Source organism: Sinocyclocheilus grahami, unplaced genomic scaffold (genome assembly GCF_001515645.1).
Source record: "Sinocyclocheilus grahami isolate Dianchi unplaced genomic scaffold, SAMN03320097.WGS_v1.1 scaffold201.1, whole genome shotgun sequence".
NCBI lineage: Eukaryota > Metazoa > Chordata > Actinopteri > Cypriniformes > Cyprinidae > Sinocyclocheilus > Sinocyclocheilus grahami.
In genome coordinates, this window is record NW_015505380.1 from 553,475 (window position 1) to 578,402 (window position 24,928).

Below are 24,928 nucleotides of genomic sequence, written 5' to 3' on the forward strand. Positions count from 1 at the left end.
CATAAACATGCACACACACACACACACACACACACTCACACTCTCACACACACACACACACACACACACACACACACACACACATATATACATATATATATATATGTAGTCACATCATTTAGATATGTGTGTTTGGAAACGCAAGAGAACTTAAGTCTCTAATTACTCCCGCAGTTTTTCTCCGTTAATGTTGCGACGAGGGATCGATCCCCCTGTAATAAAACCTCACTCCTGTCACTGATTCTCTCCCATTCACAAAGCCTCCAGCTCTTCGTGACGTCACGTGAAGAGCAACCAATCGCCACGAGCGCTTCTCTATAAAAGTTTTCCCCGCTGGAACACTGCAGCACTCCTCTGGAGCTAATTAACTCTGAATAGACAGATTCAGCTGAGAAGAGGAGAAATATTCGTCCGATCGCTCTGGGTAAGTCTGATGGCAATGCTGCTTTCTTTTAGAGAACATTTGATTTGATTTCAATTTTCAATTTCAATCTTTTTTTTTTTTTTTACACAAAAATATATAAAAAATGAACTCTTCTTACTTCTTTTACACAATATTGTACTACTTGTTCATTGACTGGTGTGCATTAGATTTTAGAAAATGGATATATAGATAAACATGTATGGTCTTTAAATATATATATATATATATATTATATTTATATATATATTATATGAAGAGTTCACATGCAAAAGCCATAAAGTGCCATAAAGTTTCTTCTAAAATAAGCATTTTTATCAGGCTCCTATGTGTAGGTTCAGTAATTCCACTTCAATAGCAATGAATAGGTTATTTTCATATATATATATATTTGACTAAAGATTTTAAATCAATATTTAAAGTTTTAAAGTTTCTTAGTTTTATTACAGTAAATTAAAGTGTGTGTGTGTGTGTGTGTGTGTGTATGTGTCTCAGATATGTGCTCTGACCTTGAGACAAATCACTTCACCTGTAGTTTATCATTAATGAATTTCGCAAAATGCAAATAACCGTCAGTAATTCCACTTCAATAGCAATGAATAGGTTATTTTCATATATATATATATTTGACTAAAGATTTTAAATCAATATTTAAAGTTTTAAAGTTTCTTAGTTTTATTACAGTAAATTAAAGTGTGTGTGTGTGTGTGTGTGTATGTGTCTCAGATATGTGCTCTGACCTTGAGACAAATCACTTCACCTGTAGTTTATCATTAATGAATTTCGCAAAATGCAAATAACCAAACAACATGCACTGGTTAAACTGCAAAAACAGATCTGTTAGTTGCATGCATGCACTAAAAAACTCATGCATGCACATGCAATGCAACATTACCAAAAAACAAGTTGCAGAGAGACGCACCTTTTTCAGTATCATTCGTGCAAGACGTGTTACTGCACTATTCTCTCTCCATCTAAGGTTAACAGTCAGTCTTATTGATCTCTCTTTTGTTTTAAGCAGGTAACCTGTTCAGTGTCTGCAAGAGCAAAGATTGTTGAGGGAAACAGAGCAGATAGCCATGCCTCTTACGGTTCTTCCCATGTTGGGCCCGATTTCTGTGTCTGAGAGCCTCGTGGCCATCATCACGATATGTGTGGTGTATCTGCTGATGCGCCTCATGCGTACTAAGATCCCTGAAGGGCTCCAGAAGCTGCCGGGACCGAAGCCTCTTCCCATTATCGGAAATGTTCTGGAAGTGGGAAACAACCCACATCTGAGCCTGACCGCTATGAGTAAGTGCTACGGCCCCGTCTTCCAGATCCAGATGGGCATGCGTCCCGTTGTAGTACTCAGCGGAAACGACGTGATCCGTCAAGCTCTCATCAAACAAGGTGAGGAGTTCGCCGGACGTCCGGATCTCTATAGCAGTAAGTTCATCAGCGACGGAAAGAGCCTGGCCTTTAGTACGGATCAGGTGGGTGTCTGGCGCGCCCGTCGCAAGCTGGCCCTCAGCGCCCTGCGAACATTTTCCACGGTGCAAGGCGAAAGCTCAGAGTATTCATGTGCCCTTGAGGAGCACATCAGCAAGGAAGGTCTCTATCTGATTGAAAGGCTTCACAACGTCATGAAGGCCGACGGGTGCTTCGATCCCTTCCGGCACATCGTGGTGTCTGTGGCCAACGTGATCTGCGGGATTTGCTTCGGCCGGCGCTACAACCACGATGACGACGAGCTGGTGAGCTTGGTCAACCTGAGCGACGAGTTCGGGAAGATCGTGGGAAGTGGCAATCCTGCGGATTTCATCCCTTTCTTGCGTATCCTGCCCAGCACAACGATGAAGAAGTTCTTGGACATCAACGATCGCTTCAGCAAGTTGGTGAAGAAGATCGTCAGTGAACATTACAACACCTTCGACAAGGTGGGAGCTCTCAGACTTGTCCATCAGATCGCTTTCCCTTTTATGCTTTTCATATGTGATCCTGGAGCACAAAACCAGTCATAAGGGTCAATTGAGATTTATGCATCATCTGAAATAAGCTGAATAAATAAGCTTTCCATTGATGTATGGTTTGTTAGGATCGGACAATATTTGAAAATCTGGAATCTGAGGGTGCAAAAAATCAAAATATTGAGAAAATCATCTTTAAAGTTGTTCAAATGAAGTTCTTAGCAATGCATATTACTGATCAAAAATTAAGTTTTGATATATTTACGGAAGGACATTTACAAAATATCTTCATGGAACATGATCTTTACTTAATATCCTGATGATTTTTGGCATTAAAGAAAAATCTATAATTTCGACCCATACAATGTATTGTTGGCTATTGCTACAAATATCCCCCAGCGACTTAAGGTCACAGATGTGATATTTTTTTCAGGATAACATCCGAGACATCACCGATTCACTCATCAACCACTGCGAAGACCGGAAACTGGATGAGAACTCAAACGTCCAAGTGTCCGATGAGAAGATCGTCGGAATCGTCAATGATCTCTTCGGAGCTGGTGAGCACTGGGAAAACTGAATAATTTTCAATCTTTGCATGATATTAAAGCGTGTCCGTGCTCATTGACAGGTTTCGACACTATCAGTACAGCTCTGTCTTGGGGTGTCGTCTATCTAGTGGCCTACCCTGAGATCCAGGAGCGACTGCAAAGAGAGCTGAGTGAGTATCTCTCTCTTTATGTCTTTCTGTCTTAAAAATTAAGGTTTCCTGAAGGGGGTTTCGCAGTGATGCCAAAGAAGAACAAATGTTGGTTCCTCGAAGAACATTTTAGAAATCGAAAGAACCTTTTTCCACTATAAAATTAAACTATATTCCCATAAAGAACCCTTATTTTTAAGAGTTTATAGTGGAAAAGGTTCTTCCACTTTTAAAAATTAAAGTTCTGTATTGGCATTAATGGTTCCATGAAGAACTTTTTAAGACCTTTCCATTGCACAAAAGGTTCTTTGCCGAGGAAAAAGGCTCTTTAGATTAGTACAATTTTTATCACAATAAGAAAAAAGGTTATTTTAAGAGCTATTCACTAAAAGATTCTAATGCAGTGAAAACCTCCTTTTAAGAGTATATTAAAATATTGTTATCTCTTTAAAAAATACTTTGGATTTTGGCAGCAATACAATGGAAGAACCATTTTTGGTTCCCCATAAAATCTTTCAGTGATCAGTCTTTAAAAGAACCATTTATTTCTTAGTCTGCAGAACATTTTGAAGATGTGAAGAAACCCTTTTACACTATAAAGAACCTTGTAAAGCTCCTTTATTGGCATTGAAGGTTCCGTGAAGAACCTTTAATATCCATAGAACCTTTCTGATGCAAAAAAAAGGTTCTTCTATGGAATTGCTGTGTGAAAGTGGTCTTTTGTAACCTTAAGAGTGCATGGTTGTTAAAGGTTCTTCATGGAACCATCGATGCCAGTAAAGCACCTTTATTTTTAAGAGACTAGGTAGATTTACTCCACTGCAACTGGCTTTCAAATCTTCCAATCTGACAAATGTTGTTAAAATCTTTCTAGAGGAAAAGATCGGAACGGACCGTACGCCACTCTTGTCGGACAGAACGGACTTGCCGCTTCTCGAGGCCTTCATTCTGGAGATCTTCCGTCATTCGTCCTTCCTTCCTTTCACCATTCCTCACTGGTGAGCTGAGAACAGCGTCCTTGCATTAAATAAAACCGCATGTGAATTAAGTTACTGAAGATGGACGCCTGTAAACAACGCTGCGGTGTTTACCAAAGTTGGCCGTGCCAATGACTGCTTGTGTTTTACTCTTTCAGTACGTCTAAAGACACGTCGCTCAATGGATATTTCATTCCCAAAGACACCTGTGTGTTTGTAAACCAGTGGCAAGTCAACCATGACCCGTAAGTTTCTCATAATGACCATAAAAAAGTTACTTTTAAAAGTAATGCATTACAATATTTCGTTACTCCCTAAAAAAGGGCGGGGCTTGCTTGTTTGTTTTTAATCTAAAAAAGTTCTATGCAAAAGCCCTTTCGCAACAAAAGTGAAATGAATGCGCCTCAGGCTGAAGGAAATGTAAATTCACGTCTGTACAGTAGAGGGCGCAGCTCAAACTAATCACATGAAGAATATGACGCAGGAGAAGAAAGTTCAACACTATTCAGCGATAACAAAAATCAAACACAAATGTGTAATTTTTACTTATTAGTATGGTTGAATTGGATCATCGGAGCTCAGCAGCAAAGACATTAGTTAATAAAATTGTATTCAATAAATAAATGATATTCGTCTTATTTAACATATTTAATTAGTGCAGGTTTGCATCATATTCCGAGTTTGCATTTGACTGTTTTTATTCATTTTGAGGAACACTGAATGTATTTTTGTGCAGGTGAGATGAGTAAACATGTTCATATTTAGTCTAGAGCTACAGTAAGATCATGTTCATACACAACGCTCTGCACTGACTCCTGATTTCTGTCACCATGGCAACACCAGAGCTGTCAGCCAATGCATGGGAAACAAAGTAACTGGCGTTACTTTTTTGAAAAAGTAACTCAGATATTTCCTTCTAATTTAAAACAATGCGCTACTTTACTAGTTACTTGAAAAAAGTAATCTGATTACGTAACTTGCATTACCCCCAACACTGGACTTAAATGTGGATGGTAAATGGTGCAATGCACTCTTAAACGAAGCTGAACTGTCTGTTTCTTCTTGCAGAGAACTGTGGAAGGACCCTTCGAGCTTCAACCCTGACCGATTCCTCACCGCAGACGGTACGGACCTGAATAAGATGGAAGGAGAGAAGGTGTTGGTTTTTGGGCTTGGGAAGCGGCGCTGCATTGGAGAGTCCATTGGACGTGCCGAGGTCTTCCTGTTCCTGGCCATCCTTCTCCAGAGGTTAAAGTTCAGCGGGATGCCAGGAGAAATGCTGGATATGACACCAGAGTACGGGCTGACCATGAAACACAAGCGCTGTATGCTGCACGTCACGCCGCAACCCGGCTTCGAAATCCCTGGCTCCGTGGAGTAATCTGAACAAAAAACGACATTGCAGTTTGAGTTGAGATCCTCGCCATCCGACACTATCAGTACAGCTCTGTCTTGGGGTGTCGTCTATCTAGTGGCCTACCCTGAGATCCAGGAGCGACTGCAAAGAGAGCTGAGTGAGTATCTCTCTCTTTATGTCTTTCTGTCTTAAAAATTAAGGTTTCCTGAAGGGGGTTTCGCAGTGATGCCAAAGAAGAACAAATGTTGGTTCCTCGAAGAACATTTTAGAAATCGAAAGAACCTTTTTCCACTATAAAATTAAACTATATTCCCATAAAGAACCCTTATTTTTAAGAGTTTATAGTGGAAAAGGTTCTTCCACTTTTAAAAATTAAAGTTCTGTATTGGCATTAATGGTTCCATGAAGAACTTTTTAAGACCTTTCCATTGCACAAAAGGTTCTTTGCCGAGGAAAAAGGCTCTTTAGATTAGTACAATTTTTATCACAATAAGAAAAAAGGTTATTTTAAGAGCTATTCACTAAAAGATTCTAATGCAGTGAAAACCTCCTTTTAAGAGTATATTAAAATATTGTTATCTCTTTAAAAAATACTTTGGATTTTGGCAGCAATACAATGGAAGAACCATTTTTGGTTCCCCATAAAATCTTTCAGTGATCAGTCTTTAAAAGAACCATTTATTTCTTAGTCTGCAGAACATTTTGAAGATGTGAAGAAACCCTTTTACACTATAAAGAACCTTGTAAAGCTCCTTTATTGGCATTGAAGGTTCCGTGAAGAACCTTTAATATCCATAGAACCTTTCTGATGCAAAAAAAAGGTTCTTCTATGGAATTGCTGTGTGAAAGTGGTCTTTTGTAACCTTAAGAGTGCATGGTTGTTAAAGGTTCTTCATGGAACCATCGATGCCAGTAAAGCACCTTTATTTTTAAGAGACTAGGTAGATTTACTCCACTGCAACTGGCTTTCAAATCTTCCAATCTGACAAATGTTGTTAAAATCTTTCTAGAGGAAAAGATCGGAACGGACCGTACGCCACTCTTGTCGGACAGAACGGACTTGCCGCTTCTCGAGGCCTTCATTCTGGAGATCTTCCGTCATTCGTCCTTCCTTCCTTTCACCATTCCTCACTGGTGAGCTGAGAACAGCGTCCTTGCATTAAATAAAACCGCATGTGAATTAAGTTACTGAAGATGGACGCCTGTAAACAACGCTGCGGTGTTTACCAAAGTTGGCCGTGCCAATGACTGCTTGTGTTTTACTCTTTCAGTACGTCTAAAGACACGTCGCTCAATGGATATTTCATTCCCAAAGACACCTGTGTGTTTGTAAACCAGTGGCAAGTCAACCATGACCCGTAAGTTTCTCATAATGACCATAAAAAAGTTACTTTTAAAAGTAATGCATTACAATATTTCGTTACTCCCTAAAAAATACGTTACTTAGTTACTTTTTATGGAAAGTAATGTGTTACGTTACTTTTGCGTTACTTTTCAAATCTGGGCGGGGCTTGCTTGTTTGTTTTTAATCTAAAAAAGTTCTATGCAAAAGCCCTTTCGCAACAAAAGTGAAATGAATGCGCCTCAGGCTGAAGGAAATGTAAATTCACGTCTGTACAGTAGAGGGCGCAGCTCAAACTAATCACATGAAGAATATGACGCAGGAGAAGAAAGTTCAACACTATTCAGCGATAACAAAAATCAAACACAAATGTGTAATTTTTACTTATTAGTATGGTTGAATTGGATCATCGGAGCTCAGCAGCAAAGACATTAGTTAATAAAATTGTATTCAATAAATAAATGATATTCGTCTTATTTAACATATTTAATTAGTGCAGGTTTGCATCATATTCCGAGTTTGCATTTGACTGTTTTTATTCATTTTGAGGAACACTGAATGTATTTTTGTGCAGGTGAGATGAGTAAACATGTTCATATTTAGTCTAGAGCTACAGTAAGATCATGTTCATACACAACGCTCTGCACTGACTCCTGATTTCTGTCACCATGGCAACACCAGAGCTGTCAGCCAATGCATGGGAAACAAAGTAACTGGCGTTACTTTTTTGAAAAAGTAACTCAGATATTTCCTTCTAATTTAAAACAATGCGCTACTTTACTAGTTACTTGAAAAAAGTAATCTGATTACGTAACTTGCATTACCCCCAACACTGGACTTAAATGTGGATGGTAAATGGTGCAATGCACTCTTAAACGAAGCTGAACTGTCTGTTTCTTCTTGCAGAGAACTGTGGAAGGACCCTTCGAGCTTCAACCCTGACCGATTCCTCACCGCAGACGGTACGGACCTGAATAAGATGGAAGGAGAGAAGGTGTTGGTTTTTGGGCTTGGGAAGCGGCGCTGCATTGGAGAGTCCATCGGACGTGCCGAGGTCTTCCTGTTCCTGGCCATCCTTCTCCAGAGGTTAAAGTTCAGCGGGATGCCAGGAGAAATGCTGGATATGACACCAGAGTACGGGCTGACCATGAAACACAAGCGCTGTATGCTGCGCGTCACGCCGCAACCCGGCTTCGAAATCCCTGGCTCCGTGGAGTAATCTGAACAAAAAACGACATTGCAGTTTGAGTTGAGATCCTCGCCATCGGCTCGCAATGCCAAATATTTGAAAGATGTTTGACTGCGATGCAGGTCAAAGCATCCGGTGCCTTTTACTGCAGTAATGCTGGATAACCCAGAGTGTGCATGTGGCTTTATCACCTTTATCATGTACATACATCTATGTTTTCATATGCACATGCACGTATGCATGGGTTTGTCCTTTCAAAACTCGAATGCTGATGCTGATAACATATTTGTGCTTCCAAATATAGTGCACAGATAACACTGAGTGCCTGTCGCAGCTCATGCGCCTTATGCTGCTTTAGTGCGAGTCTGTCTGACGAATGCCTTCTATAGTCATAAGCTTAATGCAGATTCCTCAGATCTGCTGGACTACATACACTGAAGCTATTTTCTGTTCGATTACGATCCCAAAATGTGATCCACTTGTAACTATACAGCCACTTTTACCGTGCACATTTTTCATGTGACGTTTGTACAGACTGTTGAAGATTTGGATCTACCTTTTTATATTTATCAAGGTGCTTCTGGACATTCAATATCATTCTAGATCAAATTTACTTCCCTGAATTATGTTTTTGTTGTTTAATTGTCTCTATGACCTGATACTCTTTGTGGCAGGTGCTTACTGTTTTGTATAATGAAGGAATTTAATGTTCTGAAGTACTCCAATTAATAATTCATGCAAATGTTTCCCATATCAACATTGTTTTTGCATAGCCTATTTATGATTGCTAAATGAATAATAAAACTTTCATTGTTAATGTGTCTGTCTGTCTGCCTGTCTCTAGTTAAAGATCATGCACATCATTAACTTTGTAGAGTTACAGAATATTAATCTAAAATCAAGATTTCAAATGTCTTATCAAATGGTTATAGCATAGTAACACTGCAAACATGATTCTCAAATGTACTACAAATAAAACCATGGATTTATGAAAGGACACAAAAGTACCGTTTTATGGAACAAACTAACAAACAAATATACTGTAATATTACCATTGCATATATAAAAAAATTAAATAAAAAAAAGCATGGAATTGTCAATGTATCGTGTTAAATTGTAATAACTTTTCTGAGAACTGAGAAAACTTTTTCTGTTAATGTAGGGGAATGTTTCTCATCTTGTGCTCAGATCTCTTACGGTGTTCCACAGGGTTCCGTTTTGGGCCCTTTTCTTTTTGCATGATATATGATTCCTCTGGGTCATATTATTTAGAGACACAACTTATCTTATCATTTCTATGCAGACGGCACTTCACTCTATCTTCCTTGACTTTTTTCTTTTCTTTTTTTGTAAGTGACAAGTACTTTTTAAAACTGGGGTTTTTATTTCATTCTGAGGTCTGTGGGAAAGAAAGAAAAAGGAAAAAAGAAAAGAAAGTTAGATTAAAAGAAATTCAAATTATATTAAAACAATTAAGTTAAGAATAAAAAATAGGTTAAAATAAATAAAACAAATTACATTACAATAATCAAGTTAACAATACAATTTGATTAAAATAAAAAGTAAACAATATAAAAATTGATTTAAATAAATAAATTAACCGTACACTATTACTAGCCAAAAACCTTAATTTGATACTAAATATTTATAAATTTACTAAATAATATTTTAATTGCTATAGTATATCAGTTTACATTAGTATAAATTGGGCTTTTATATGTAAAAATATACATTTTAGGATGTGGGACCTTCACATGAGGTGGATTCGTTGGGGGTTCGTGGGTCTAAAAGATTGAAAATCCTTATTGAAAGTGCCTACAAATATCATGTGAATACTTTGAAATCTTGATATTGTTATCATGGTATGATATATAATATGTTTATCCTGTCACCATACACTCATGATGCTGAGTGCTGAATACTGACTGGGCTGTTCGGTGTCCATTAACCGCGGGGGATGTTAGGTGTGTATCAGGTTTGCAGAGAAGCCATACAGCTATTTATCATCTAAATGAAATGACTGCAAGTATTATAAACTCTCCCTCATTTACACAGTCAGATGGACATTAACAATATGAAGATTCTTGAGATTGAGAATGGTGGAGCGATGAGGTCTGACCCCACATCTTCAGCATCATCATCCTCATCATCACATTCCACAGAAGAAAGAAAGTCATATGGGTTTGGAACGACATGAGGGTGAGTAAATGATGACAGAATTATTATTTTTGAGTGAACTAATCATATAACATCTGACTGACGAGTGTTGAGCTCTAAATACAGCTCACTGTCCAAAATATATACCAAACCACATTCAGGGGAACTGTCCCATGGTACAGTGTGCTGATATTCTATTCTGTATTCTATTCTATTTTCATATTTTACACTGTGTTCAATTCTATTTTGACTTTTCCCATGGTACAGCGTGCTGATATTCTATTCTGTATTCTATTCTATTTTCGCATTTTACACTCTGTTCAATTCTATTTTGACTTTTCCCATGGTACAGCGTGCTGATATTCTATTCTGTATTCTATTCTATTTTCATATTTTACACTCTGTTCAATTCTATTTTTACTTTTCCCATGGTACAGCGTGCTGATATTCTATTCTGTATTCTATTCTATTTTCGTATTTTACACTCTGTTCAATTCTATTTTGTCCTGTTATGCCTGTTCTATTCTATTCTGTTCTGTTTTATACTTTTTTATTCTGTTCTGTTGTAGTCTATTTTATCCTGTTCTGTTCTATTCTATTCTAATCTATTTTATTCTGTTCTTATATTCTATTCTAATATATTCTGTTCTATTCAATTCAAATATATTCTGTTCTATTCCATTTTATTTTATTTTGATATATCCTTTTCTATTTTATTCTAATATCTTGTTCTGTTCTATTTTATTTTGACACATCCTGTTCTGTTCTGTTCTATTCTATTCAATTCAAATATATTCTGTTCTATTCCATTTTATTTTATTTTGATATATCCTTTTCTATTTTATTCTAATATCTTGTTCTGTTCTATTCTGTTCTAATATATTCTGTTCTATTCAATTCAAATATATTCTGTTCTATTCCATTTTATTTTATTTTGATATATCCTGTTCTATTTTATTCTAATATCTTGTTCTGTTCTATTTTATTTTGACACGTCCTGTTCTGTTCTGTTCTATTCTATTCTGTTCTAATATATTCTGTTCTATTTTATTTTGATATATCATATTATATTATATTCTATTTTAATCTATTCTATTCTAATGTCTTGTGATCTGTTCAATTCTATTTTATTTTGACACATCCTGTTCTGTTCTGTTCTATTCTATTCAATTCAAATATATTCTGTTCTATTCCATTTTATTTTATTTTGATATATCCTGTTCTATTTTATTCTAATATCTTGTTCTGTTCTATTCTGTTCTAATATATTCTGTTCTATTTTATTTTGATATATCATATTATATTCTATTCTATTTTAATCTATTCTATTCTAATGTCTTGTGATCTGTTCAATTCTATTTTATTTTGACACATCCTGTTCTGTTCTGTTCTGTTCTGTTCTCTTCTGTTCTGTCCTATTCTATTTTATTTTGATATCTTGTTCTATTCTGTTCTATTGCTATCTTGTTCTGTTCTGTTCTATTCTATTCTGTTCTGTTCTAATATAATCTTTTCTGTTCTATTTTATTGTGATATATTCTGGTCAATTATATTCTATTTTATTTTGTTCTGTTCTCTTCTCTACTCTTATTTTTTCCAGTTATGTCCTGTTTTGTTCTATTCTATTCTAATCTATTCTACTCTAATATCATATGTTCTGTTCTGTTCTATTTTATGTCAATATATCCTGTTCTATTCTATCCTGTTATTTCCTGTTCTATTCTTTCTTGTTCTGTATTCTATTCTATTTTAATATCTTATGTTCTGTTCGATCCTGTTCTATCTTATTTTGATATATCCCATTCTCTTCTACTTTATTTTGTTCTGTTATATTCTACTCTGTTTTATCCTGTCCTGTCCTGTCCTGTTCTGTTCTATTCTATTTTATTTTGTTCTCTTCTCTACTCTTATTTTTTCCAGTTATGTCCTGTTTTGTTCTATTCTATTCTATTCTATTCTAATTTATTCTACTCTAGTATCATATGCTCTGTTCTGTTCTATTTTATGTCAATATATCCTGTTCTATTCTATCTTGTTCTGTATTCTGTTCTATTTTAATATCTTATGTTCTGTTCTATTCTGTTCTGTTCTTTCTTATTTTGATATATATCCTGTTCTATTCTATTTTATTTAGATATATCCCATTCTATTCTACTTTATTTTGTTCTGTTATATTCTACTTTATTTGATCCTGTCCTGTCCTGTCCTTTCCTGTTCTGTTCTGTTCTGTTCTGTTCTATTCTATTCTATTCTATTCTCTATTTTGTTCTATATTCTATTCTATTTATTCAGGACTTATTCCTGATAAGGATTTCTTCCTGATATCTCTGGTTTAAATGCATTGCCCTTATGAAAGTTTAAAAAACTATTTTAAGCAACATATTTTTATGTTACTAATAATATGCATTTCTAGTTTACAGCATATAGTTTATGAGGGTTTTCATTTGGAATAATAGCTGGAAAAGATCCAGCTCTAATGTAGTTCAGGTGACAATCTCTCTCACTGAGCCTGCAATCTCTGCTACCAAATCAAGGCTTTAAAAAAAAAAAGAACAAGTGCATGATAGTAACACACAGTACATGATGCATGTAGTCACGAAAACATCACAGACTCTCCCCTCGATCACACGACATGCAATTCAACACCCCTTCAAATGAGCTTTGTGTTCATTTAGAATCCAGATATTCCTGTTAAAGTGCAGAAATATAATCTAGTGTGAGTTGAGATGTTTGTGTAAGAGGCATTCAGCAGTCACATGATCCACCGTTACTATCATCTGCGGTGAAATCTTTGAGTCTGTTGTTATAGACGCTGCAGCGATTAATGAGTGAGGACGATTAAAGCCGCCGGTGTCCATTTACAAGCCAGTGGACTTTTGAACGGGCCGCCGCTGTGTTTATCTGGGTCAGGTGACCTTTGGCATGGAACAGAATTACACTTTACAACACTGTTTATTCCCTTCAGAGCAATTCGTCTTATTTCAGGAACTTTTCCTGAATGGCAGAGCGGCTCTGGATGAGCGGTCGGTTATCAGCTCTGAATTTAACAGAAATTTGAGTGTTTACAGTTGTCCCTTTGCATTATTTTACACACTATTTTCCTACTTAACCAGTTTAATCCCAAAAAATTTTCAAACATGAAAATATCCAGATGATGTGTCATTAGTTACCCATTGAAATAATCAATAATAATTGTCTTGGAAAAGTGTGTGAAAATTCTTTTGTGGCTGGTGGAATGATGTATTTACTGAATTAACATATTTCTGCAGTCATAAAGTTGTTATATATCTCAACCCAGCTATTTTAAACAGTTTGATCATATTCTAGGGTTACTGCTGTGCATAAAACCCCTTATACAGCACTGATAGGAACACTGAGATAAAATACAAAAACAACGTATTTCAGAAGTGTTACTTTATTGTAACATATAAAATTGTTATATTAGTGCTACCAGTACTACAACATCAATATTGTAACTTGTTTTTAACATTTGAACTTTAAATTTAGCGCAATATTTTGTCATTGCAACATTGTAGTGCAGCTTTCTCTAACAACTGCAATTGGATTTATATTGTAGACCTAAATTCACTGTTATCACACCATGTTTACTCATTCTATGACCACACTCAACAATATTTAATAATTGTGAATTCATATATAAATACTAAACACCTTAAAGGGGTCATATGATGCTGCTAAAAAGAACATCATTTTGTGTATTTGGTCTAATGAAATGTGTTTATGCGGTTTAAGGTTAAAAAAACACATTATTTTCCACTTACTGTACATACTTGCAACTTTACAGATCTTCTTTATGCACCAAGAGCTTGTAACACTTCAAAGAGAAAGGAAAAATTGAAATCGCATCATATGACCCCTTTAAAGATAATGTGGACCAAAAATCTTTGTTAACATACTTTATGCTTTAATGCAGTCATCATCTTCTCAAGCTGCAAACAGGAACTAAACTGCTTTGATCATGTAACAATTTGCACTAACCGTGTGAAACTGCACATATTTCATGGAGACCCTTTATTTTTTCAATATTTCCAGGGCGTGCACTAAAACATCAGTCAGTAAGGTTTTCAAAACTTTATAAATGAAAAACTTTTTTACGGTCACTATTGTGAGTGGTGGAATTAAAAGTGCTTTATATATAAAGCTGACTTGACTTGACTCTGCGCTGGCATCTTCAGTGGCATTTCCTCTGCTGATTTGTCTCCTGTTTGCAACGCGACCTCTGAAAACTCCCATAGCGTGCTAACAGCCTATACCAAAGTTCCTCTGTATAATATGCGTGTGACTAAGATCAATAAACAGCAGTGTGGGGGGTAACGCATTGCATAGTTACGTAATCAGATTACTTTTTTCAAGTAACTAGTAAAGTAACGCATTACTTTTTAATTTACAAGAAAATATCTGAGTTACTTTTTAAAAAACGTAACGCCAGTTACTTTGTTTTCCCATTTATTGACTGACAGCTCTCCTGTCCCCATACTGATAGAAATCGGAGGCGTTGTGTGCGCTGTGTAAACATGATGTAGTTCTAGACTAAATGTGAATGTGCATTAATTCATCCCACTCGCAAAAAAACTGATTTAGTATTCATCAAAATGAATTAAAACAGTGAAATGCAAACTCAGAATATGACGCAAACCTGCAATAATTAAATATGTTAAATAACACAAATGTATCTAATCCCATTTTATGTAGTAATGTCTTTGCTGCTGACCTTTGATGATCCAGTTCATCCATACTAATAAGCAAAAATGACTTTAGATAAACTAACAATTGTGCTTCATTGTTTTTTTATTGCTGAAGAGTGCCGAACCTTCTTGTGTTCTACAGACGTGAATTTACTTTTCCTCCAGCCTGAGAAAGATGTGAAAGGGCTTTTGCATTGGCTATAAATAGAACTTCTTATATTAAAAACAATCACGCCCTGCTCATATTTAAAAAGTAACGCAAAAGTAACGTAACGCATTACTTTCCATAAAAAGTAACTAAGTAACGTAATTACGTAGAGCAGAAGATATCGATTGAGAAGGCGGTTCACCTTTTTTTTTTTTTTGGGGTAATTTCCAACGGCTAATGCACAAATTACTCGGGGCCGAGACAACAGAGACTGAGGTTGAGTTGAGCTCTTATAAAAGGCCTCAGAAACGTTCCCATCTGATCTGGCATTGACTTTAATGAGAAATGCTGGAATTGAAGGATGCAGAAGATATTGATTGAGAAGGCGGTTCCCCTTTTTTTTTTTTTTTGGTGTAATCTCCAACAGCTAATGCACAAATTACTCGGGGCCGAGACAAAAGAGACTGAGGTTGAGTTGAGCTCTTATAAAAGGCCTCAGAAACGTTCCCATCTGATCTGGCATTGACTTTAATGAGAAATGCTGGAATTGAAGGATGCAAAAAGGCATTTCAGTCATGTCAACTCTCGGAACATTTTAGCATGGTGATGGTTATGACAATGTTAATGTATTTGGTCTTGGCGGAACAGATCTGCTACACTGCTGCTGCTGTTGGTTATTGCTGTAGTTGTAGATTATTGCTGCTGCTGCTGCTGCAAGCAAGTACAGGAACTTGCTACTGCCAATGCATACGGCGATACTGTGCCGTGAGTATTTAAGACATACTGCTGCTGCACAAATAGCATACAAAATAACCCTGTAGCAGATCTATACAGGTGGAGCTGGGGAAGGTGGAGGGTTTCAGAGAACTCTGAAAGCGCGCTGCAGGAATCTCAAGTGAATGCTAGCCAGCCATATAAATGCAAGGCAGTAAGCTCATTGGCTGCATATACAGCATGAACCAATCAGCTTGTGCCAAGTCGTTTAACTCTCTGAATATCATCAGTTACGTTAACACCCCGTCACCCTGCGCCATCTAGAGTTTCATGACTGAACTATATATTTAACACAGGCATACATTAGAATATGCACACTTTCAAACGTGCAGGTACAATACCGTGATCATTTATTTACACTGCTGTTCAAAGGTTTAGGATCTGTGCGATTTGATTTTTAAAGAAATTAATGCTTTTATTCAGCACGGATGCATTCGGTTGACATTTAAAATATTACAAAAGATTTGTATTTCAAATTAATGCTGTTTTTTTTTACCTTCTGTTGAGATTCACACAATTAGATAAGTTTGGTGTTGTTTTAATATTATAAAGATAATAATGTAGTATTAATTCATATTTTGAATGTTTTTATTTTTATTTTTAAGTAGTTAAAAATTTAGTAATTTTGCTTTTTTTGCACTGCTTCTTCGTGTTAGTAATTTTGTGGTTATTTATATTAGTTATTGTTTCGTACAAATTAAATGAAATATTCTTATTTTTTTATTTTGCTTTTTTTTTTAGTTGTTTTAGTACATCAAGGTAGACTTAGTGAAAATCAGAAATGTTGTCTTGTCAAAAACAAAGGTTTTTTTATATATATTTTATTTTTTTCATATTTCGGTTCATGTTTATTTTATTTCAAGTAACAAAAATACATATTTTTTATAGTTTTAATTCAAGTGAATGCTGTTCTTTTGAACTTTTTGTTCATCTGTGAATCCTGAAAAATTTAATGCATCATGGTTTCCACAGAAATATTGTGCAGCACAACTCTTTTCAACATTGATGATAATCAGAAATGTTTCTTGAGCAGCAGATCAGCATATTATACTGATTTCTGAAGATCATGTGACACTGAAGACTGGAGGAATGATGCTGAAAATACAGCTGCGCATCACAGAAATACATTACAGTTTAACTGATATTCACACAGAAAACAGTTATTTTAACCGTAATAATATTTCACTATTTACTGTATTTAAATGCAGCCTCTGTGAGCAGAAGAGACTTCTTTCAAAAAATCTTTAATAGGGTTAAAATATTTAAAATATAAAATTATCTTTTAGCTATTTTGTCCATGGCAGGAGAAATATATTTAACCTGACCCTGTTAACAATTCTGTCATATTTTGGTTATACTTTTGTAATTGTGTGTGTATTAATGTTCAATGTTTTGCCTTATAGACCTCCATTGTACTGTAAGAGCTGTGCTGCACACACACACACACACACATCGACTAAACTTCCTTCTGTTTGAAAGCTGAATTTTTCTGTGGTAACAGATTCATTACACAGAGATTGCTTAATATTCCTCGAAATTCTTCCGCTGTGGAGCCTCTCCTGCCCTCTCTTCACACGCTGATTGTTTTGCACATGCATCAAAAGCTGGAAGTTTATTTAAGGTGTTTTTTGCCCTTGCCCTAATATTCCTGTCACTTCTTTCCTGTTCTTGATTGGTTGCTGTCACGTGGGCGTTGTTCTTGGCTGACACTTTTTTCTGACTGTCTGTCAATCTCTGGAGTGTGAGAACCTGAGAGCGTTTCAACAAATGTCTCGACGCCTCCTCTCAAGCAGCTCCTCCGGTATCGATGAGGAACTCTGGTGTGATTTACTGTAAACTGACTTTAGGCTTGTAAATATGTCAGCTGTTGCGTAATGTGTTTGCATGTTTACATAAATGATGCAGAAATTATGTCATGTGTTCCGTGGCTCGTGGGCTCCGTTAACAACTATAACGTGTCCCATGAATTTAGATGAAAACATCTGCCAAATTTGATGCATTACAGAAGTCTTAATTCATATTTTCACAAATTAAGGCCTTAAAGCGTCTTACATAAGAGCAGAAAAGGTCATGGCATTAAATGTTGCATGCATTGCAAAAAGTGAATATCTTCCTGAGTATTTTTGTCTTGAATTGCAGTTCTAATTTCTAAGCATCCTTAAATCAAGATACGTTTACTGCAGATGCAAGTTAAACAGGTGAAGTCTTGTTTTCTGAGAAATGGGACAAAATCAATTAAAAATATAGCTGCAAGCAGCGATTCCGGGGCCAAGCCCGAGAAGGGCTGTAGCGCAGCGCAGAGCGGGAAGACCAAAAACGGCAGAAATGGAACATACATAAAGAAGAACAGATAGGTTCAGAAGTACAGGCAAGTTAAACAGGTGAAGTCTTGTTTTCTGAGAAATGGGACAAAATCAATTAAAAATATAGCTGCAAGCAGCGATTCCGGGGCCAAGCCCGAGAAGGGCTGTAGCGCAGCGCAGAGCGGGAAGACCAAAAACGGCAGAAATGGAACATACATAAAGAAGAACAGATAGGTTCAGAAGTACAGAACTTCAAAATTGAACAGAAGTTCAGATGAGAATGACCAAAAACATGCTTCTGATTAAATACGAACGCACAGAAAATGTAATGTCTGGAACAGAAGCAACATTAGCCACCCTGGATTCGAACCGACAACTTTAGGGGTTAAGGGCCAGAAGCTTAGCAGAGTGCACAACTCAGGTGACACACACTCAACAGGCTGCAGAAGAAGGGTTAAGGTGGTAGAATAAACTCACAAAATCGTGACTTAGCATTGTACACAAAAGCACAATTGACATCCTCAGATTCGGCATGACCCAAGGAATCCATAGACACCATGATCATGTTTTCTGACTAACTGTTCAAAAGTTATGTCAAAATGTGCATTTTTAGTATCTCATGACCCATAGGTGGCGCTGTTCCCAGATTTGGCATGGACCCTCAGATCTTGTTGTTGATTAAGCATACCAAGTTTGGTTTCGATTGATCAAAGTTTGTCCGAGATACAGCCTCTGAACCAATTTGGGTCGACCTTGTAAAATTCACAACATCATAGAATTTTTTAACTACTAGTGAAAAAAAAGTTGTTCAGTTATTTCTGTGCAGCTCAGTCCAAATATCATATGAGCAAATTTTGGGAAGAATTGAACAAAATTTGTGAGAAGAGTAGCAAAAAAACTGTTTTTCATTTACTTCAATATGGCTGACAGACACCCTTTTGGAAAATGACAAATGAGCCATCGTCGGAATCAGCAAAACCCAGGGAACTAAATGACTTAAAAATAACAAAATTTGGACAATATTTAGCAAAAATCGTTATATCTCTGGAACAGTAGGTGGCGCTGTCTTCAGACTTCTGAGGTACCTTCGGGGCATGGTCTTGATGATCCCTACCAAATTTAGTGAAGATATGTCCAATGGTTCAAAAGATATAGCAATTTATGACAAATTTCAAAATGGCGGACAGGTTGTTTAATCAATCCTGGCAAAATTGACATCCACAGATTCGGCGTTACACTTGTTTTCTGACTAATTGTTCAAAAGTTATAAGCTAAAATGTGCATTTTTGGTATCTCACGACCCATAGGTGGCGCTCTTCCCAACTTTGGCTTGGGCCCTCAGATCAAGGTGTTGATGAAGCGTACCAATATTGGTTTTGATTGATCAAAGTTTGCCCAAGATACAGCCTCTAAACCAATCACAGGTGAACCTTGTTAAGTTCACAACATCATAACTTTTGAACAATGATGAATCAAAAAAATTGGTTCAGTCATGTCTGTGCAGCTCAGTGCAAAGATCATCTGAGCCATTTTGGGAAGAATTTGATAAATTTTGAAGGAGTAGTACGGAATAGACTATTTACTGTACTTTTCAAAATGGCCGCTACTGTAATGGGTGGAGTCTTAATGTAAGCTATGGAATGTGATCTCCATGAAGAGTGGAATCAGGTGTATTAAGTTTCATTTGTCTAGAATTAGAGGTTCAGGAGTTATTGCTATTTCAATGTTGAATTTTTGAACTGGTGGTGGCGCTATAGAGTTGGTCCTAGTGACCCCCAAAGTTGGTCAGATCACTATTCATGGCCATCACTACAAGTGTGCCAATTTTCATCATTTTCCTGTGTTCCGTTCATAGGGCTGCCATAGAACCCCATTGGCCAAGAAGAAGAAGAAGAAGAAGAATAAAACATACGGATACAATAGGGGCTACAGCCCTTTGGGCTTGGCCCCTAACAAGAACAAATATCTGTCAGTGGGAAATTAAAAGTTGTTTTTGCTTTGAATTATGCAGATGAGCCTATTAGCAGATATTTGTTATTATTTTATCCTTAAACTCACTTCATGTTGATCAATTTCTCATCAAATAAGGCGTGTGTCATGTTGCATCTCAAGTAATTGTATCTTGATATTAAAATCTTTGGACTTTGCAAGTGTTGCTAATGCAAGACATTTACATTTAGGGACCATGCATATTGACATATTATGATAAATTAAATTTATTATGTTATATTTGTCATTAAAGGGTCATGCAAAGTCTCAGATTTGCCTTGTGATGCTAGTGCAGGCTCATGCGGGACGTTTTCTGGAAGGATGAGACTCGGGTGATGTCAGCATGAAAGTATAAGGACTCCCTGATTGATTTATTGATATGTTTCCTCTGCGAGGAGATTCCGGGGAACTTCCAGCTTTCGGTCTGAGCTGCACATCATGAAATCCGAGCTTTTCTCTCATAACCGTATCAGTGAATCACTGGACTTCTGGTAAGGGCGTGAATCTCCCCGAAACCTGCCAAGAACATGTCCGGTTCACATTTCACTCCAGAATCAAAAGAAAAAGCAGCCCGATGGAGAAAACCCCATTCTCATTACTGTAACCTGACAAAATCAATTAAATATGATTTATGCATGGTAGCACCTTATGTGCTTCCTTCAAATTGAAGTGATTTCAATGTAAAATAAAAATCATTGTGTTACAGTAATATTTTAATTTAATACACTAGAAAATCACTATTAAAATAGCAATCATCTAATGGGAAATGCAAAAGGTGATTTAAATATAAAAACAATTGTTTTACTGAAAATCACTATCAAAGTAATGAGCATCTATTGAGATACGCCATTAACAATAATGAGAAGCTATACACATTAAATAAATGAGAATTTGTAGGAAAATGTTTAATTGTCATCAAAAATAGCATCATAGGCCTAAAAATATATTTTGTTTTCTTTGTGCAAAATATTATTTCAATCGTTCTCTTTTGATTTTAAGGTAAAAAGTGGCCTTTGGACTTTTTTAAATTATATTATATTTATTCAGTGTTGTTTTAGCGTTGTGATGTTTTAGTATAATTAAGAAGACTATTATAGTTTTAATTAGTTTTTATTTTTATATTATCCATTTAAATTTTAAAGTCATTAGTCATTTTGTTGTTATTTTATTTGTTACTGTTTTATTTTAAATATATCTACATTTATATCTAAAATATATACATTGTATTTCAGTTTTCTAAGTTGTTTTAGGACATCAATTTAGACAAAAAAATAAAAAAAGGTTGTCTTGGAAAAATATATATATATTTATGATATATTTATATATGTATTTAATTTTTTTTAAATGCATTAGTTTAAAAATCTGTGTGTGTGTGTATATTATATATGTATATAAGAATATATATATATGTATTTTATAAATGTATATCATTTCAGTTAATGTTTATTTTGTTTCAAGTAACAGAAATATCTCTTTTTAATGTTTTTAGTTTTAAATAACTCATTAACTTTGGCGTGCATATGATACGCAGTTTTCGCGTGCATATGAATTTTATAAATGTATATCATTTCAGTTAATGTTTATTTTGTTTCAAGTAACAGAAATATCTCTTTTTAATGTTTTTAGTTTTAAATAACTCATTAACTTTGGCGTGCATATGATACGCAGTTTTCGCATGCATATGATACGAAATTTGTTGGCGTGCATATGATACACATCTACCCCACAACCCTAAACCTACCCATCGCGTAGCAATAACATATACACGCCAAAGTCCATTTTTGCGTATCAATACCACGAGTTTTCGTTTTTATTTGGCGTACAATTTATACGCATTTTCATGAGACCGAGTTTATCAGACCGAGGTGAAGAAGTAATCTAGACGGCTGCAGATGCACTTACATCAACCGAGCATCAGATCAGCCATGTTAATTGGTTAATTGATGAATGAGCGTGCGTCTGGAGTGTGGCGTGAGAGCGGATCGCTGGCGTGCGAGAGTGTGTTAGCGTGAGAGCTCAGCTGGGTTGGGGCTGAACACCAGGTTTTTCCAGTTTTTTTTTGTTTTGTTCCCGAGCCTCTTTTTTTTGTTTTTGCTTTGTTTGAGCACGCATCAGCACACAAGTGTATGAGCGCAGCGCTGTCCTGATCTCTGCAGAGATGCGAGGGTCTGTGACTCCTTCAGGATGGATTCCTGGGAGAGCTTGGTGTAATCAGACACTCGCTGCTGAGACTCAGACACAGATAGAGCACAGGCTGATATTTGTTTGCGTGACCCAGTTGATGATCTTCTCGATCTGTTTCTGCTGTTACCCAAGATCACTGTAAACCCATGAGATTTGCTGTAAAAGTTTCAGAACTATATTCTGAAAAAAAACACGCTTGCAACATTTGAGGGTTTTGCTGGACTGAATTTAATTTTACAGTAAAAACAGTATGTTTCTTTCACTGATATGTTCATTTTCAATCCAAAGTAATAAAATATATTTATAATATACTGATAAACATCATAATAAAACATGTACACACTCACTCACACTCACTCACACACACACTCACTCACACACTTACTCACACTCACTCACACAAACACTCACACTCACTCACGCACTCACTCACACTCACTCACACACACACACACTCACACACTTACTCACACTCACTCACACAAACACTCACACTCACTCACGCACTCACTCACACTCACTCACACACACACACACTCACACACTTACTCACACTCACTCACACAAACACTCACACTCACTCACGCACTCACTCACACTCACTCACACACACACACACATACTCTCACACACTGCAGTAAAACTGGTTTATGTGTATCACCATAGAAACACACGTGTGTTAAAGTTGACATGCCATGAATTAACGCAGGGGAGTTTCGAATTGTGTTGTGACACTTTTTTACTTGACTACAGTGTAGCATACAGTAGAAATGAACTAAGATAGATAGATGTATTTGTTTATTTCAAATGAGCTTGCTAAGGTGGTTAAAAATTCAAAAATAAAATAAAAATAAAAGTTCATAGAATTGCTGAACAGTTACAGGACCTAAAATATGAATTCATGTCAATTTTAGCCTAAAATTATGATTGAATAAAAGTCATATTAAATACTGTATTTACACGTCAAAGGTGTGGACTGAATTTATGCTTCTCATGAAATTTATCAAAATTGTGTTTATGTATGAACAATTATTATAATTAACTGGAACCATAAAACCTCCCCTTTTTTTTTTTACTTTTTTCTCTTGATTTTGCTTGAAATTGTGCTTATGTATGAAACTGGGTCATTATAATTAACTGAAACCTTAAAAAAAAAATGTGTTACTTAAAATAAAATAAAAATGAATTCATTCCAAGCGTACAGAAATGAACTAATTCATTGCATCATAAATTTCAGATTGCAGTGATGATTTGTGAAGTTTGCATTGTTGCACAGTTTGATTTGGCCTTCAGTTAGCATGGGATTTTTTCTGTTACCTACCTAACAACCATGTAAAATTGCCCATTTTTAGTGCTATTTCCAAAAATGCATGCACTTTAAAAGACAAACATGTATTGCAATGTTGTAAACAAAACCAAATAATTGAATTTTTTTTTTTAGAAAAACATTAAAAGGGATCACTTCCATGGATGCACTGCAACCTAAAAGAAAGAATCACTGCCAAAAATCTGTTGCAGAAGAAAAATGGTTTGGTTTTGTTTGCTGCATTGTTTTTTGCAAATAAATGCAAGCTTGTCTTTTGCAGTATGTTGGTTTTTTTGCATCAAATGCAAAAGTATTTTTCAAGCAGCAAGTGATATTTTTCCAGTCATTTGGTTTCTCTTCCTGTCTTATCACGTGCAGATGCTGGGAATCATGGGCCGCAGTGACGTCTCAGTCAGATCTTTTACCTGCATGAAAGGACGACCAAATAAGTGATATTGTGCATCGTTTTTTGGCTTATGTGTGGTACGCACCACCCAGCAGAGAGAGACAGACATTCACATACAAGCTGAACAAGTCTGACTCTGCTTGGCTGGCATCTGTAATCCTGTCCTGTCTCACTCTGTAATTATCCTTTCCTCACTGTGCCACACTTTACATAAACACTTCCACAGCCGTGCAAGTGCACGAAACAAACAATGCACATCTCTCTCTCACACACACACACACACACACACACACACAGATTTACATAAACAGAGCTGCTCCGTCCAGAAACACACTCTCAGACACAGCTTTCTATCACATTGCACTCGATAAATATTGTTTGCTCTGTGATGAATTGCATATGATTCTCTCAGATGAAAGCATCTGCTAAATGCATAAATGTATATAATGCATAATGTAATTATACAGTTTGTAATGCAGCCATACGTGAAATTCAACTTGTGTCGCCAGAAGCGTTTTTTATTCATTATATATATAATAAATGCATGTATATATATGAATACATACTGTATATATACATATTAAAAAACAAAAACTAATAAAAAAAATTAAAACAGCTAAATTATTACTACAACTTTAAAATTATAAGTTAAAATTATTTTTTAAAAATGCAACAAAATTACTAAAAATTGACCAAAATCTAAATAAAATAAATAGACATAAAAAACAAACTGATAAAAAATAATAAAACAGAATTACTAAGCGCATAAGGATAATGGAAATGTATCCATTAAAACAAAAAATAAGAAAAAAGTAAGAAAAACGAAGAGGAAATATAAAGACATTAAAAAACGAATGTGTGTGTGTGTGTGTGGCGCGACTCCAGTGCAGTCGTATTAGTTTCTGGTGTAGCTGTTGTTGTCACGCTTGAAGGATTTGCTTCCAGCACAGTTTATTTTACGGCGCTGGCCCGCTGCGCATCACCCTGTCGAGCAGGTTCGGCCTTGCGTGTGTATGCATT

The 24,928-nt window shown here is 36.0% G+C and overlaps 1 protein-coding gene across 1 annotated transcript; it reads left to right on the forward strand.

Moving 5' to 3' along the window:
• The first annotated feature begins 350 nt into the window (after nt 1-350).
• LOC107595347 (cytochrome P450 1A1-like) lies at nt 351-8,752 on the forward strand. The gene is given in 10 exon segments (XM_016285726.1): nt 351-424; nt 1,440-2,340; nt 2,804-2,930; nt 3,002-3,091; nt 3,945-4,068; nt 4,206-4,292; nt 5,116-5,561; nt 6,415-6,538; nt 6,676-6,762; nt 7,653-8,752. Coding segments are annotated over 9 exon segments (2,238 nt in total). The 5' UTR covers nt 351-424; nt 1,440-1,500; the 3' UTR covers nt 7,966-8,752.
• Nucleotides 8,753-24,928: the final 16,176 nt, after the last annotated feature.